The sequence below is a fragment of the Pseudochaenichthys georgianus genome, chromosome 5 (genome assembly GCF_902827115.2).
Source record: "Pseudochaenichthys georgianus chromosome 5, fPseGeo1.2, whole genome shotgun sequence".
Taxonomy (NCBI): Eukaryota; Metazoa; Chordata; class Actinopteri; order Perciformes; family Channichthyidae; genus Pseudochaenichthys; species Pseudochaenichthys georgianus.
The window spans coordinates 24,265,820-24,279,496 of NC_047507.1; the positions used below are offsets into that span (position 1 = coordinate 24,265,820).

The 13,677-nt window shown below is 42.0% G+C and overlaps 1 protein-coding gene across 1 annotated transcript in view; it reads right to left on the reverse strand.

The window, feature by feature from the left end:
• kif5ab (kinesin family member 5A, b) overlaps positions 1 to 13,642 on the reverse strand; it is a 73,350-nt gene extending 59,708 nt beyond the window's left edge. The window contains exons 1-3 of the mRNA XM_034082514.2: positions 13,627 to 13,642; positions 12,724 to 13,409; positions 10,945 to 11,028 (exon numbers count right to left, since the gene is read on the reverse strand). Of these exons, the coding sequence (XP_033938405.1) occupies positions 10,945 to 11,028; positions 12,724 to 13,409; positions 13,627 to 13,642 (786 nt within the window). The remainder of the gene's footprint in view (positions 1 to 10,944; positions 11,029 to 12,723; positions 13,410 to 13,626) is intronic.
• Positions 13,643 to 13,677: the final 35 nt, after the last annotated feature.

Here is a 13,677-nt window from a genome sequence, read left to right on the forward strand (position 1 = left end):
AACTAAAGTCTGATTTAAGGGTTGTTTATATTTCACATCATTAATCAGAATCTGCAAAGTAACAAAAATAAATGTAGTAGAGTAAAAATACCAGGTTAACCTCTGAATTGTAGTGGAGTAGAACAAAGTAGTACATGCTGCTGTAACAAAAACATTTCCCAACTTGGGATCAATAAAGTATCTTATCTTAAGATGATCGATGGCTACTGCCATATTTGCTAAATGTGCATCTGAACCTTGACAAGTGCATGTTTCAGGCTTATCAATTAACAACAGGAGGGGTCACAGACATAAGACCAGCTGTCATGTGGTATTAATGCTGCCCATTATGGACACAAGCAATTTTCATCCATGTATTAATTATATGTTTTAAATTTGATAACACCAATGTGTTTCGTGTCCCCTAAACCTCCAGGGATGTATACAGTTTAATACTGGCAACTTCTAATTGTGGGAAATACGAAAACGTCTTTTAAAACTACATTTCCCAGTAGAGACGTGCCATAGAACATGTTGCGAAACACACAATAGCCAGCAAGTGTAATTCTGGGGGGGGAGGCCGGGCTGGACCCGTCCAAGTCCAGTCTTGGATAGTCTGGCGTGGTTCCATTCCATTTCAAAGAGCTTTGACGCTCAGCGTAACCTTGTCGCACTGCCACTCCAATATCCAATCACAGAGCTTGAGGGCTAATCACGGGGTTTGTAAAGCAAGGCGGATGTTGTAGTCCCAAACGATAGCTGGGGATTCTGGGTAGTGTAGTGTCTTCGGAAACTCTGTAGTGTCTAAACTCCGAAAAAACAATTTGTTTCTCCGAATCGAAGGTTAAAAACACAAAAGCATTGTACACAATTTAAACCAATCAATATTGTGTAATTAACAAGGATAAACTGATGTTTTTTAGTGGATGAGTAATGGAGATATCACTGCGTAATCATTTGACAATGTGGGGAATACTTCCGGTTTTATTATGAAAACTTCGAGACCGGAAATACTGTTTTCACCCACGCTAACTTTACATGGAAGTTGCCCCATATACAGTACACGTTCTCCTGGCGAGACCTCAAATCATCTTCGTATATCTATCAAACTGTAGATCCTACACATCCACTGGACGTGGATTATAAAAGTACAATATACACTTCTCGCTAGAAATCTAATAAAAAAGCATTTTAATGGCCAAACTATTCCACAATTTAGGATTTTCCAGAGAGGGTTATTTGTGAATAAACGACCCTCCGGAGCGTTTGCAATCGACAGGAGCATGTTGTTTCTTACACTTTAAAACGTGTCTCTGGGTCGTATTTAGCTGCTGAACAATCGACCTATATGGTCGTTTTTTGTAGGAGGACAGGCTGGTTTTAAGATAAGATAAGATAAAATTAACCTTTATTAATCCCCGAGGGGAAATTCAGTTGTACAAAGCAGCAACAGGGTAAGCGTGAAAAAACAGGACAGCAAAGATTCACACAGATTAATAAAATCAAAAATCAAGAAAATCAAGAAAAAATTAAAATGATAATAATAATAAAAGACTATAAAATAGGAGATGAGTAAAAATAAGAGTAAAAAACTGTAAAATAACTGTCGGCATATGTACATATTTGGTCATCTAAATTATAAAGTATGGAATAAGTTAAAGTGACAAGTGAAAAGTGAAAATGGACATCTGTACACATAGGGACATATCTATCTACCTTTTTGGTCTACTACTAATAATATGTTAGCATGGGTTGTGGAAACAGTGTATATTTATGTCCAGTGATTTAATTTAATTTCTTTTTCATCATTAACCCCTTATTGTGCAGCCTGATGGCTACAGGCACAAAGGACTGTCCGAGGCGCTTGGTGCGTTGTCGTGGAGGGATGAGTCTGTGGCTGAACGTACTCTTCATCTTCACTAGCTCTGCGTGGAGTGGGTGGGAGGGGTTCTCTAGGATGCTGTCAAGCTTCCTCCTCATCCTCCCCTCTGCCACCTCCTCCAGATTGTCCTGTTGTACTCCAACTACAGAGCTAGCCTTCCTCACGAGCTTGTTCAGCCTGCCAGTGATTGTGTTTCCACCCCAGCACACCACAAATAAGAGCACACTGGCCACCACAGACTGGTAGAACATCTGCAGCAGCCTCGTGCACACGTTAAATGACCTGAGCCTCCTCAGGAAGAACAGCTTACTCTGTCCCTTCTTGAAGAGAGCATCGGTGTTATCTGTCCAGTCCAGTTTATTGTTTAAGTGCACTCCCAAGAACTTGTAGCTGTTCACCACCTCCACATCCTTCCCCCTGATGGTGATGGGGGTCAGAGGCCTCTTCCTGCTCCACCTGAAGTCCACCACCAGCTCCTTAGTCTTGCTGATGTTGAGCTGGAGGTGATTGTTGTCACACCAGCCTACAAAGTTCTCAACCAGGGCCCTGTACTCCTCCTCATTGTCATCTGTGATGCAGCTGACAATGGAGGAGTCATCAGAGAACTTCTGTAGGTGGCATGAGCCGGAGTTGAAGCGGAAGTCGGAGGTGTAGAGGGTGAACAGGAATGGCGACAGCACAGTTCCTTGGGGGGCTCCAGTGTTGCTCAGCAGCACATCAGACACGCTGCCCTGCAGTCTGACATACTGAGGTCTGCTGGTGAGGTAGTCTGTGATCCAGGCCACCATGCTGTGATCCACCTGCATCACTGACAGCTTCTCAGCTAGCAGGTATGGCTGGATCGTGTTGAAGGCGCTGGAGAAGTCGAAGAACAGAATTCTTAGTGAGCTGTGCGGCTCCTCCAGCTGTGTGTAGGCTCTGTGGAGCATGTAGGTGATAGCATCCTCTACGGCTACGCCAATGTTTTCCTGGTAGGCAAACTGTAGAGGGTCTATGGAGTCACACACGAGGGGTTTGAGGTGCTGCAGAATCAGTCTCTCAAAGATCTTCATGACATGTGAAGTCAGAGCAACAGGCCTGTAGTCTCCTGGGGTGCTGGGGCGTGTCTTTCTGGGCACCGGGACAATGCAAGACATCTTCCAGATGTCCGGCACCTTCATCAGCTTCAAGGAGAGACTGAAGAGGTGCTGAAAAACTCCTGCTAATTGATCGGCACACGCCTTGAGCACTCGGGGGTTGGTGTTGTCTGGACCCCTTGCCTTCCTCACGTTGATCTTCGAGAGCTGATTCTTAGCTTGTCCGGTGGTGATTATTAGGGGTGTGAAACTGCTGGGAGTGGCTGATGCCCCGCCTGGAGTGGAGTTGGGTGTGTTTGGAGAAGAAGATTTCTTTTTCTGAAATGTTGTGGCGTTTTCTGAAATGTTGTGGCGTTTTCTGAAATGCTGTAGTGTTTTTTGAAATGTTTAAGTGTTTTATGAAATGTTTAAGTGTTTTGTGAAATGCTGTAGTGTTTTGTGAAATTTTGTTTTGACTTGCACTTCAGGGAGAGTAACATTATTCCACAAACACCTGCCTTGATGCCCATTTCTTCTTAAAAGTAAAGCCATGTAAATAAGGAAGGCTCTTAAAAGGTGCCATCGATTCCTCCAAACCAGTTATTCAATTAGTACACAAACAAGCAACTGTATTGACTGAATGTAGGCGTTAAGGGATGCTGAAAGACACGATAATGCAGGCAACATATAATGCTGTCATCTCTACTCTAGCTCTGCTCCAAACTGAAATGGAGTTTTTTGTGGTTATGGTCCACAGTTCTAATTAAATCTATAGTGCCTCCACACAGTGACTGATCCTCAAGAGCACCGATAGTTCCAAAGGAAGGCACATGCAGTCATCAACCAAATCCAGCCACGTTGCACCATTAGTATGAGAGCTGCTGACCACATGTGGCGGAGAATGAATTATAAATTAGGGTAGGAGGGAAGAAGTCGTGTATGGAAACATTGACATATATTTCTATCAACCTCTGTACGCTGGCAACAATTATTAAAGCAAGGGATGGTAGAGGAAAAGCTAAGTAGAAATAAAACAATTCAAGGAGCAGTAGTGAGAAATTAATTGAATTTGCTCTAAAAATCAACAACACGGTACGGGGGATTCTCTTAGTTATTCAGCAGCAACTAATGACCAATCTGTGCAGTGAGGTCATTTGGATAATAAAAGGCCTCCAGAATTATTACTTTTGGAATTTGCATAAAACTGAGTAGATTAGAAACGTTGCAAGATAGAAAAAAGGTGGGGCAAAAGAGCAGAAATAAATCACTGTTTTGATTAAACCTACTGAAAAACACTAAGAAACAGCTGGTATTGTAGCCTGAAGAAATGCATAAAAGTCTGGGTTAAGACCAATCCAGGGCAAAGCAAAGACTAAAATGAGACTTTGTTAGATTGTGAAGATTTTCCAGTCTCTGTTATGTAGTAGTTTCACTAAAAACCAAAATGTGATTAACCTTGTTAAAAAAAAGTAAAGGAGAATGTGCTTGAATGCTTGGTTCCTCTGAGAAAATAAATAAACAGAGACCCGGGGTAGATGTCACTGTTCTCCAGTGTCAGATCAATAAGCTGAACTGTGATCAATATAAGGAAACAGAAGTCCTGGGTTTGCAGAAGGCAGGGATCCTCTAATCGTATCCCTGGGATTTCCTTCCAGTCTTACGTCTAGGCAAATATAGCACCAACTGCTCGGGGGTCTTGGCATGTGCACACACGTGTGCGAGCATGTGCAGCCGGTTACATTGTGCTGCCAACAGACACCAAGGGCAGACTTGGGGACCAAGCTGTATCCTGGGCAGGGCCATGGCTAATGAGGTGAGGATGCTCCATTAATGTTCCCCGGAGCTAAAGGCCTGGTGGTCACAGCCCACTTCTGTCATTAAGGGAGAGAAAAGGGCTGGCACAAGCTTATCTAACCCTAGCATGTGTGCAGGCTAAATAAAGATGAGCTGTAGAAACTGGCAGCTATATAATGCTGTTGCTGAGTGTGGCTGTGCGGACTAAATTGATGTTGTTAATATGAAAAAGATGAGAGGGAGAGCATTTAGCCCTTGTCGGTATGGGCTATGGGTAGATCGAGTAGGTACTCTAAAGTTTAAATGTAAAAGCTAGCCATAAACTTGTCGAGATTAGAATATTGATTTTACTCTTGAAATACAGCAAAATTACTTTCAGTAGGTCAGTTTTCATATCTCTCGGCTGACTGCCGAAATAAACTCACCAAAGTCGGAAGAATCTTTTAACATATGACTCCTGACTGAGGAGCTTCCCTCTCGACACTTGAAACCTCCTCCTGACTTAATGAGATGACAGATGAGGCTGAGCTTTTTCTTCACATCCTCCAAAACTGCTGCTGAGTCGTGAGGAAATAAGCAGCAGAATCATCACACCATGAAACACAGCTATAGATAGATACAAATACACTGAAGCGAGAGAGAGAGAGAGAGAGAGAGAGAGAGAGAGAGAGAGAGCGAGAGCGAGAGAGAGAGAGAGAGAGAGAGAGAGAGAGAGAGAGAAGGGGGAGAAGGGGGAGAAGGTGAGGTTTGATCCCAAGTGGTAGATGCTCCGGAGGAGGAGGCCACTAAAGGGAGACATGTGCACTGATCTTGACCCTACACAGCAATCCTATTACATTTCCTAATTGGATGGGGTATGAGCAGTGATAGAATTAGAGCACGGTGGGGATGCGGGACCCCTTTGGACCTCCATGTCCGACTGTTTGGTTTGCCGACAGGGAAAGACAATGCAAAACAAATATGCTTAAGGAGAAAACCGCTGCAATGTAACTTTGATACAAAATGTACGAAACAGGTGACTTTACTCTGCGTCGACATGCACTGTCAACAGTGTGTTTCAACAGCAGATGCTTTTCCTTCTTGGTGTATAATCAAGAAAGAAAGAGGAGAAGAAAAAAGAACCAGCACTCAGCCGAGCTCGACAGGAAGAGAGCTGCAGCTCCATCAGAAAGCAGACGGACATCTTTGAATTTCCGCTCATAGATAATCGGGGACTGTCTAACAACATTACATGCCTATTTTCTGCATCAGATCACCATGGAACCTAGTTTATTTTTAATCAACCTCAGAAAAAGCTTCCAGGAGAAAATAAGGGCGTTCTCAAACGAAGCTAATCCCAAAATATAAAAGGTGAGCCTTGGTAGATAATACACTACATCTCTGTGAACCTTTTGACAAGACTGGTCTAATCCTCTATTCTTCCTAAAAATGTAATAAGGTGTATTTCTCAATTGTAATTAAAAAGGCTTTAACTCTTTTGAGATGATATCTAAGCACACAACGGAACAGCAGCCGGGGAGAAGTAATCTATAGAATTATAAATGGTGTGCAGAAAATAGAGAATCAATAGCTATTTAATGTGCACATTTCAACTGGACTCCCTAAAACGTGCCAAGGGGCTCTTTTGACTGCACAGTTCAGCCTCCTCAATAACTATCATGGGCAACACAGGCAGACATCGAACAAGTTCAATATGGAAATGACAACGGGTCGGTATAAAGGTTATGATTGTTTTAAACTTTAAATCAGCATAAACACTCATGCACAGCTACGCATGATCCAAGGTTGAGTGAGTTTGACAGGAGGACAGTTTTGGGAACAAAATGACTTTCCTGTTGTTTTTGCATTTTGATCAAAAGCTAAAACAGTCTGGCCTTGCTCCAGGATGCAGGCTCATTACACTTGTACCTCTAATGGTGGAAAGTAATGCTCCACGATGAAAGGAACTTGCAGAGCCAACTACATGACCTACAGTTAGTGCAGCGTAAAATTCACTGTTAAGCGTTTCTTCTTGCTGGTTTCAAATAGTTGGGATTGGATTTAGGAAAATAATCTATATTAACAAATTATATTTTACACTATCATCCTGTTAAATTAAACTCAGCACAAGCATGCAGATACAAATATTCACAACAGCAGTCAAATGAATCAAGGGAATGGTAATGACACTGTTTTGTATCTTCAGCACCAGTGAGGTCCTTAAAGCTCTTGCAGAATAAAGAGATATGAAAACAAACAATCATGGAGTGAATACAGCACAGGGCTGAAATAGCAGTTATTCTAAACTCCTAAATCATATTTTATCATCATACTGCCACTGGTATGATGTATATATGCATGTAATGCCAGTGTGAAGCACATATGGCACTAGCATGTGATAACCAAATGTTACTGCCTCTGAGCAAGAGAGAGAAATTCCATATCTTGCTGCATTTGAGGCATCCATTGGTTATTTATTTATTGATAGAACTGAGTCCAAAGCGTGATTCATTGGGGCTGTCTTTTTCGCCTGCCAGAAGATTAGGAGGGACACTCTGGCCCCTGTGACGTGGCATTATTCCCGACAGTGAAATACTAGAGACAGCTGTGTCACTCCATTGTGAAGCAAACACTAAGGCTGAGCCGCGGGCAGTACAGCCTGAGTGTGGTTATTACTGTCACACATCCATTTAGCACCGAAGAGCTCCACAGGTGGCATACCAGACAAAAGAAAACAAAAGAAACAAACAACTAGGGGATGTGACATATTGCTATTGTCATTCAATTTAACTTTGGCGAGAAAGCTGTTGCAATGTTGGAAAGTGCTTCGTGGAACTGCTATGAAACGTGACTAACTTCAGGATGTGCAGCAAAAGGTTAACCTGTTCTGTATAAGCTCATGATCCAACAATAACTGTATTAATGCTTTCAGACCCTCGCAGTAGCCTACTCTTACGTTTATTTGTGCACTGCTAATCCACACCTCAGAGAAAAAGCACTTATTCCTCACTAATAGGATGCAGTACATGATAAGTACATCTTGTATTATGGCAGTGAAGTCACAAAACCCTCATATCAAGTCTGACTTAAGATTGAAATGCAAGTCATGGTGGTAACGTCTTAGTCAAAATGAGTTATATTCAAGTACTCAGGTGCGTGCCTGAGTAACCAACTGTACAGTGGCTACACTAATCTGATTTATGTTAGCAATGGATTGAATGACTGCATTATGTTTGGCAGAAGTTGCTCACAGGCAACAACACCGGACTCTCCAGTTTCTCTCAGTTTTTGGAGCGTTGTGCATCTTGCATTTTAGTTTTCATGTTCTGTATCTTAAATGTTTCTTTCAGTTCAAATCTCACTCCTCTCATCAACCTTACTTGCATAAGAGCTGTTTCCAGTGCCAAGCAGACTGCTCAGCAGAAAACAGCAGGAGGACACAGTTAGCAGGTCGTTGGTGAACATAGTGGAGCATTTAGCAGCTAAAAAGCCAGATATTTCCCCGAGAGTTGGCAGAGACCAACACATATGGACATAGCAGCAGAAGTCAAATATTGTTAACATTTTGGACGGAGAAATAACACAATCTTTATTTTACAAATATACTTTTGAATTCACAAGTAATATTCATAGGACAGTTTGCAATCTTAAAGAGTCTTCTCTAATTATACACTGCATAGCTTATCACAGATAAACTAACATATTTGTAAACAGATGCTTGACAAATGCTTTTATCAAAATGTAGGATGATGCTTAAAGGACTTATAGCTATGTTAATGTATCAAGGTCAAATGCAAGTTAAAGTTGTCAAATTTCACATCCAAGATGTTTCAGGAGTCATTGCTTTTTGACTGTCATATATCTTATCACTCAGACTTCACCTGTTCCGAAATGTCTTAAGGCCCCAGAGACGTTCCTTCATCAATTCAGAACACACCAACATGCCATTTCCCCGGATCTTTAATCTCTCCTAGTCTCCTCCTGCCTGCCACCCAGGTGCTGCCAAACCATCACTCAGAAGCTCAAATCATTGGCCCTGTCAGTTACCAAGTTCCAGAAGAAGACTTTCTCGAGCAGACAAATGTGGGGCCATCAGCACTGCCCGGATATAAATTGTTTTTTATAAACATTTACCAAACAACGCAGTTGTCACTGCAGCAAGCCTGCTTACCTGCCGCCCGATATCTTACATCCAGATCCAACCTGACAGCCGCAACATTTAAAGTCTCAGGAGAGTTTTTTACAACTTCCTCTTAGAGTATTCCAGAGCTATGAGAAGGAAGCTACACAGAGAAAATAGACACTATAAATACATTTACACACCTTAAAAAAACATTGGCATTCTGCACGCCTCCAAGCTAAATTCTCATTAAGAAGGATAAAAAAACTGTGTTCATACCTTTGTGGTTATACTTTTCTGAGAAGAAGGAAACTGCTGTTTGGTTGATACATGAAGTAACTGGAAATATAAGCAGTGCACACATCTGTTTCCAGACATCAGTTTTGTAGGCTCCTGCTGCTATACAGCAGTGCTTAGAGGGAACTACAGCAGTGCACTGCGTAGGTTTTCTTCACCATAATGATGGATCACGGTTCCCTTAATTGGGTAACATGATTTCAATTTCTGCACAATGTTCCCAACTGTCATCATATGCAGAGCAATGTGACTAACACACTGCAGCCTGAATTGAACAGAAGCACCAGCATCAACTAAATAATGTATTTGTAGTGAGTGACAGTAATTATTTAGAATTTGAACTTGACAAAAGCCTCATAATCTATAGAAAGAACATCGTAATGCATTTTTCATTCTTCTGCTGCACTCTAACAAATCCTGAATACACTTAAATACAGTTACCAAGATGAATGCATGAATGGATGATTTGAAGCTGGTGTAATGGTGGCCTGCTATTCTCTAATAGCATCAGAATAATGGGCACTGAATTGTCTTGTGTTAGACATCCATCTGCTGTCTTCATCATCACTTGAAGTCAACCCTAGGGCCATAAGCATATGGATCTCTCTATCTCTCTCTCTTCTTGTGTGTGTGTGTGTGTGCATGTGTGTATTATGTATATGTGCGTATGTTAACCTCGGCACAAATGTTCCGTACATTTAATCAACAAGAACATTTGCATTTAGAGCACTCTTAATCCCCAGCTGTTAACCTCAGACTCATACAATCCATCAGATTGACAAATGTGTTAAAGCTTGGTCCATTTTCATTTGCAGCTCCAAAGCAGAGACAGCAGCTGCTATAGGAATCCGTTTACTGGACAGAAACAGCCCTCGGAGCCTAATTATGACTCTCATTAACGTATTGCACCTTTTGCTTCAACAGTGAATTACAGGCTGATTGTAGAAACACCAACAACAAGCAAGCAATCAATCAATCAATCATGCACGATCTCTTGAGACAGAAAAAATGCCAAAATCCAGCAGATCAAATCCATAGCAGAAGCAAATAATGAGGCAGTGTGGGATCCCAAAGGTGGGGTCCAGATGCATTTGAGTTCTTCACAATGCTGAGCTCAGATTTGTGGAGTGTATTGATTTTGGGCTTCAATCAAACAAGAACAGGATGATTTAGGCAATTTAGCTGAAGGCATGAAATGACTATTCATTTTTTTCATTTCATTTCAAACCTTTATTTAACCAGATTGGTCCCATTGAGATCATAGATCTCTTTTTCAAGGGAGACCTGCAGCATATAGGTTCCACATGAAACATAAAACAATAAAGGACATCATACATTATATTTACGGGTACATTTACATAGTTATAGACATTTACAAGTGTCCATAGTATCAACGAGCATTTCATTTAGCCTAGCTTTAAAAACATGCAGAGGAATGAGATTGCTCAGTTTCAATTCTTGCTGTAGATTGTTCCAAGCAAGTGGAGCTGCGCACATAAAAGCTGTCTTACCTAAGACAGTCCTTGCTCTTGGCACATCTAACAATACTACATCATGCGATATAAATCAATCTAATCTAGACTTTTTTTGTGCAAGGCTAAGCCTGCGTTGTTGCTTATTAATGGCAGCAACACACATGAGCATGCAACATGTTGGTGGTCAGAATATTGATAGGGGCTATACTTAGTTTGATCTCTAGCAGGAGCCGTTAAGCCTCTAGTCTTGTCTGGCCAGTATTTGATGTGTGCACGAGATGCAAAGTGTAACCCCTAGCGTTCGCGTGCACCGACTGCATGGAAAGGAGGGAAAAGGGAAGGAGATGGTTAGAATTAACTCACCCCCAGGATGACAGTGTCTTCTCCCTGAAATACTGGGATGAATTTATCTCCGCGGATAATTTCGGACTGTTCAGAGGACGAAATCTACACAACACCTTGATATTGCATTCTGCATTAGCATCAGCCATTGTTGGGGAAAAATAGTGTACACGCTTTCCAATAAATAAAAAGGGATGTCTCTATCCAACAAATATAAAGACAAATAAAATCCCCTTCGCAATTTCGCGTGAACCACCTGGGCGCAGGCTGAAATCACCAGCTACATGCAAAGCGAGACCGGCAGGCGAAACATTTGGATGAATGGACACCCACTAGTTTTGGGAGATAGCGATTAGAGACAAATTCATTAAAGAAATCACAAGCAAAAACAACCCGTTCGGAGTGATTCTAGTTTCAAAAGCCCTCAAACCAAACTCGCGTAGGAGAACAGATGGAGAGTTGTAATGTGAGTATATTCCAACCCGGTCCGGTCGGCAGTGTCTGGATAGGCTGCAGGCTGCTCGGGAGCATGCCTCTCCGTCATCACTGCTCTCGCATTGGGGGCGGGGTTTGGAAAGTAGCGACTCAAATCCTCCCATCAGCACCACTGAGGAGGGGAGCTCCAACTCTGCTACTTATTTCCTCAGCCAAGTTTTTTTAACTGGGATTGACATGGAAGTTAACTTTTAACAATTGAACACTGAGCACAACAAGTTGAAGGTGTTCCTTATTGCATCATTTGATTTTTTTGTGGCCAGTAATTTTTAGGTCCAGAATTTAACAATTTTGTCCACGTCTTCACCAGATTGGTATGGCAATGCTGTTTTTGCATGGGCAGTCATGAAGGAACCACACAAAGGCTCCGTCGTTGTTGTCAAGAAAATTAGGGTTCTCCATTGATGTACTGCACATTCATCAGAGCTGAGAAAGTCAGATAAAAAAGAAATGTGCTCAACACTAACATGTGTAATTATTTAACACTTATAGGAATTGCAATAGCTATAAGGGCTATGCACTACGAAACACAGTTCGACAAATGTATACTATTACAACTGTTTTATAGCATTTAACACATTTGTCTCAGGAAACAGAAGACTATGAGTGCTTATTATGTAGTTTCAATATAGTTTTTTTCTATGGGTTTGAATTATTATTCAATAGCCTATCGTTTTTTTTCTATGTGTTTTAATCATTATTATTTTAAACATAAGAAAGTAACATACAACATACAACATTACCCATTCATAATTTATCAATGCTTTTAGATAAGGTAGATAATTTGTCCGACAGAGTGATCATCTTCACAATCGACCGTCTTTGGCCCATTGACTGAGTTGTTGGCTGTACTTTTAGCGCCACCAGTGACGACTTTGCTAAATTCTGACAAATATATTTTGAAAAAAAGAATAGTGTTGTTGAAGGCAGTTCATTTTGCAAAATGAATGCGCCCAACCAATTCTTTGTTGATAATAAACAAACAAAACAAAACGATGGTAAGCAACGTAGCGACGTAGCCTACAATTGCACAAACGCTCAAATGTATTGTAGGGCTTGTTTTGTTGGTTTCTGCACACCGGTGAGCGCTTTCTATTGGATAGCGAGTACTTCCCCGCCCGTCCGCCTTCGACTGCAAGAAAACAAACGCACACGCTGTCATCTCAAGCTAGTGACCCACATCAGCTTGGAAACCTCCGCCGGCTGAGAGACTGCTGGCTCTATCGCTAGTTTTGTTACAATTAGATTAGTTAATCTAATAGACAATAATAAGTATAATTATTACATTCTATAGTTGTTGTTGACCTCGTCTTTGAGCACAGTTCCTTGGGGGGCTCCAGTGTTGCTCAGCAGCACATCAGACACGCTGCCCTGCAGTCTGACATACTGAGGTCTGCTGGTGAGGTAGTCTGTGATCCAGGCCACCATGCTGTGATCCACCTGCATCACTGACAGCTTCTCAGCTAGCAGGTATGGCTGGATCGTGTTGAAGGCGCTGGAGAAGTCGAAGAACAGAATTCTTAGTGAGCTGTGCGGCTCCTCCAGCTGTGTGTAGGCTCTGTGGAGCATGTAGGTGATAGCATCCTCTACGGCTACGCCAATGTTTTCCTGGTAGGCAAACTGTAGAGGGTCTATGGAGTCACACACGAGGGGTTTGAGGTGCTGCAGAATCAGTCTCTCAAAGATCTTCATGACATGTGAAGTCAGAGCAACAGGCCTGTAGTCTCCTGGGGTGCTGGGGCGTGTCTTTCTGGGCACCGGGACAATGCAAGACATCTTCCAGATGTCCGGCACCTTCATCAGCTTCAAGGAGAGACTGAAGAGGTGCTGAAAAACTCCTGCTAATTGATCGGCACACGCCTTGAGCACTCGGGGGTTGGTGTTGTCTGGACCCCTTGCCTTCCTCACGTTGATCTTCGAGAGCTGATTCTTAGCTTGTCCGGTGGTGATTATTAGGGGTGTGAAACTGCTGGGAGTGGCTGATGCCCCGCCTGGAGTGGAGTTGGGTGTGTTTGGAGAAGAAGATTTTTTTTCTGAAATGTTGTGGCGTTTTCTGAAATGTTGTGGCGTTTTCTGAAATGCTGTAGTGTTTTTTGAAATGTTTAAGTGTTTTATGAAATGTTTAAGTGTTTTGTGAAATGCTGTAGTGTTTTGTGAAATTTTGTTTTGACTTGCACTTCAGGGAGAGTAACATTATTCCACAAACACCTGCCTTGATGCCCATTTCTTCTTAAAAGTAAAGCCATGTAAATAAGGAAG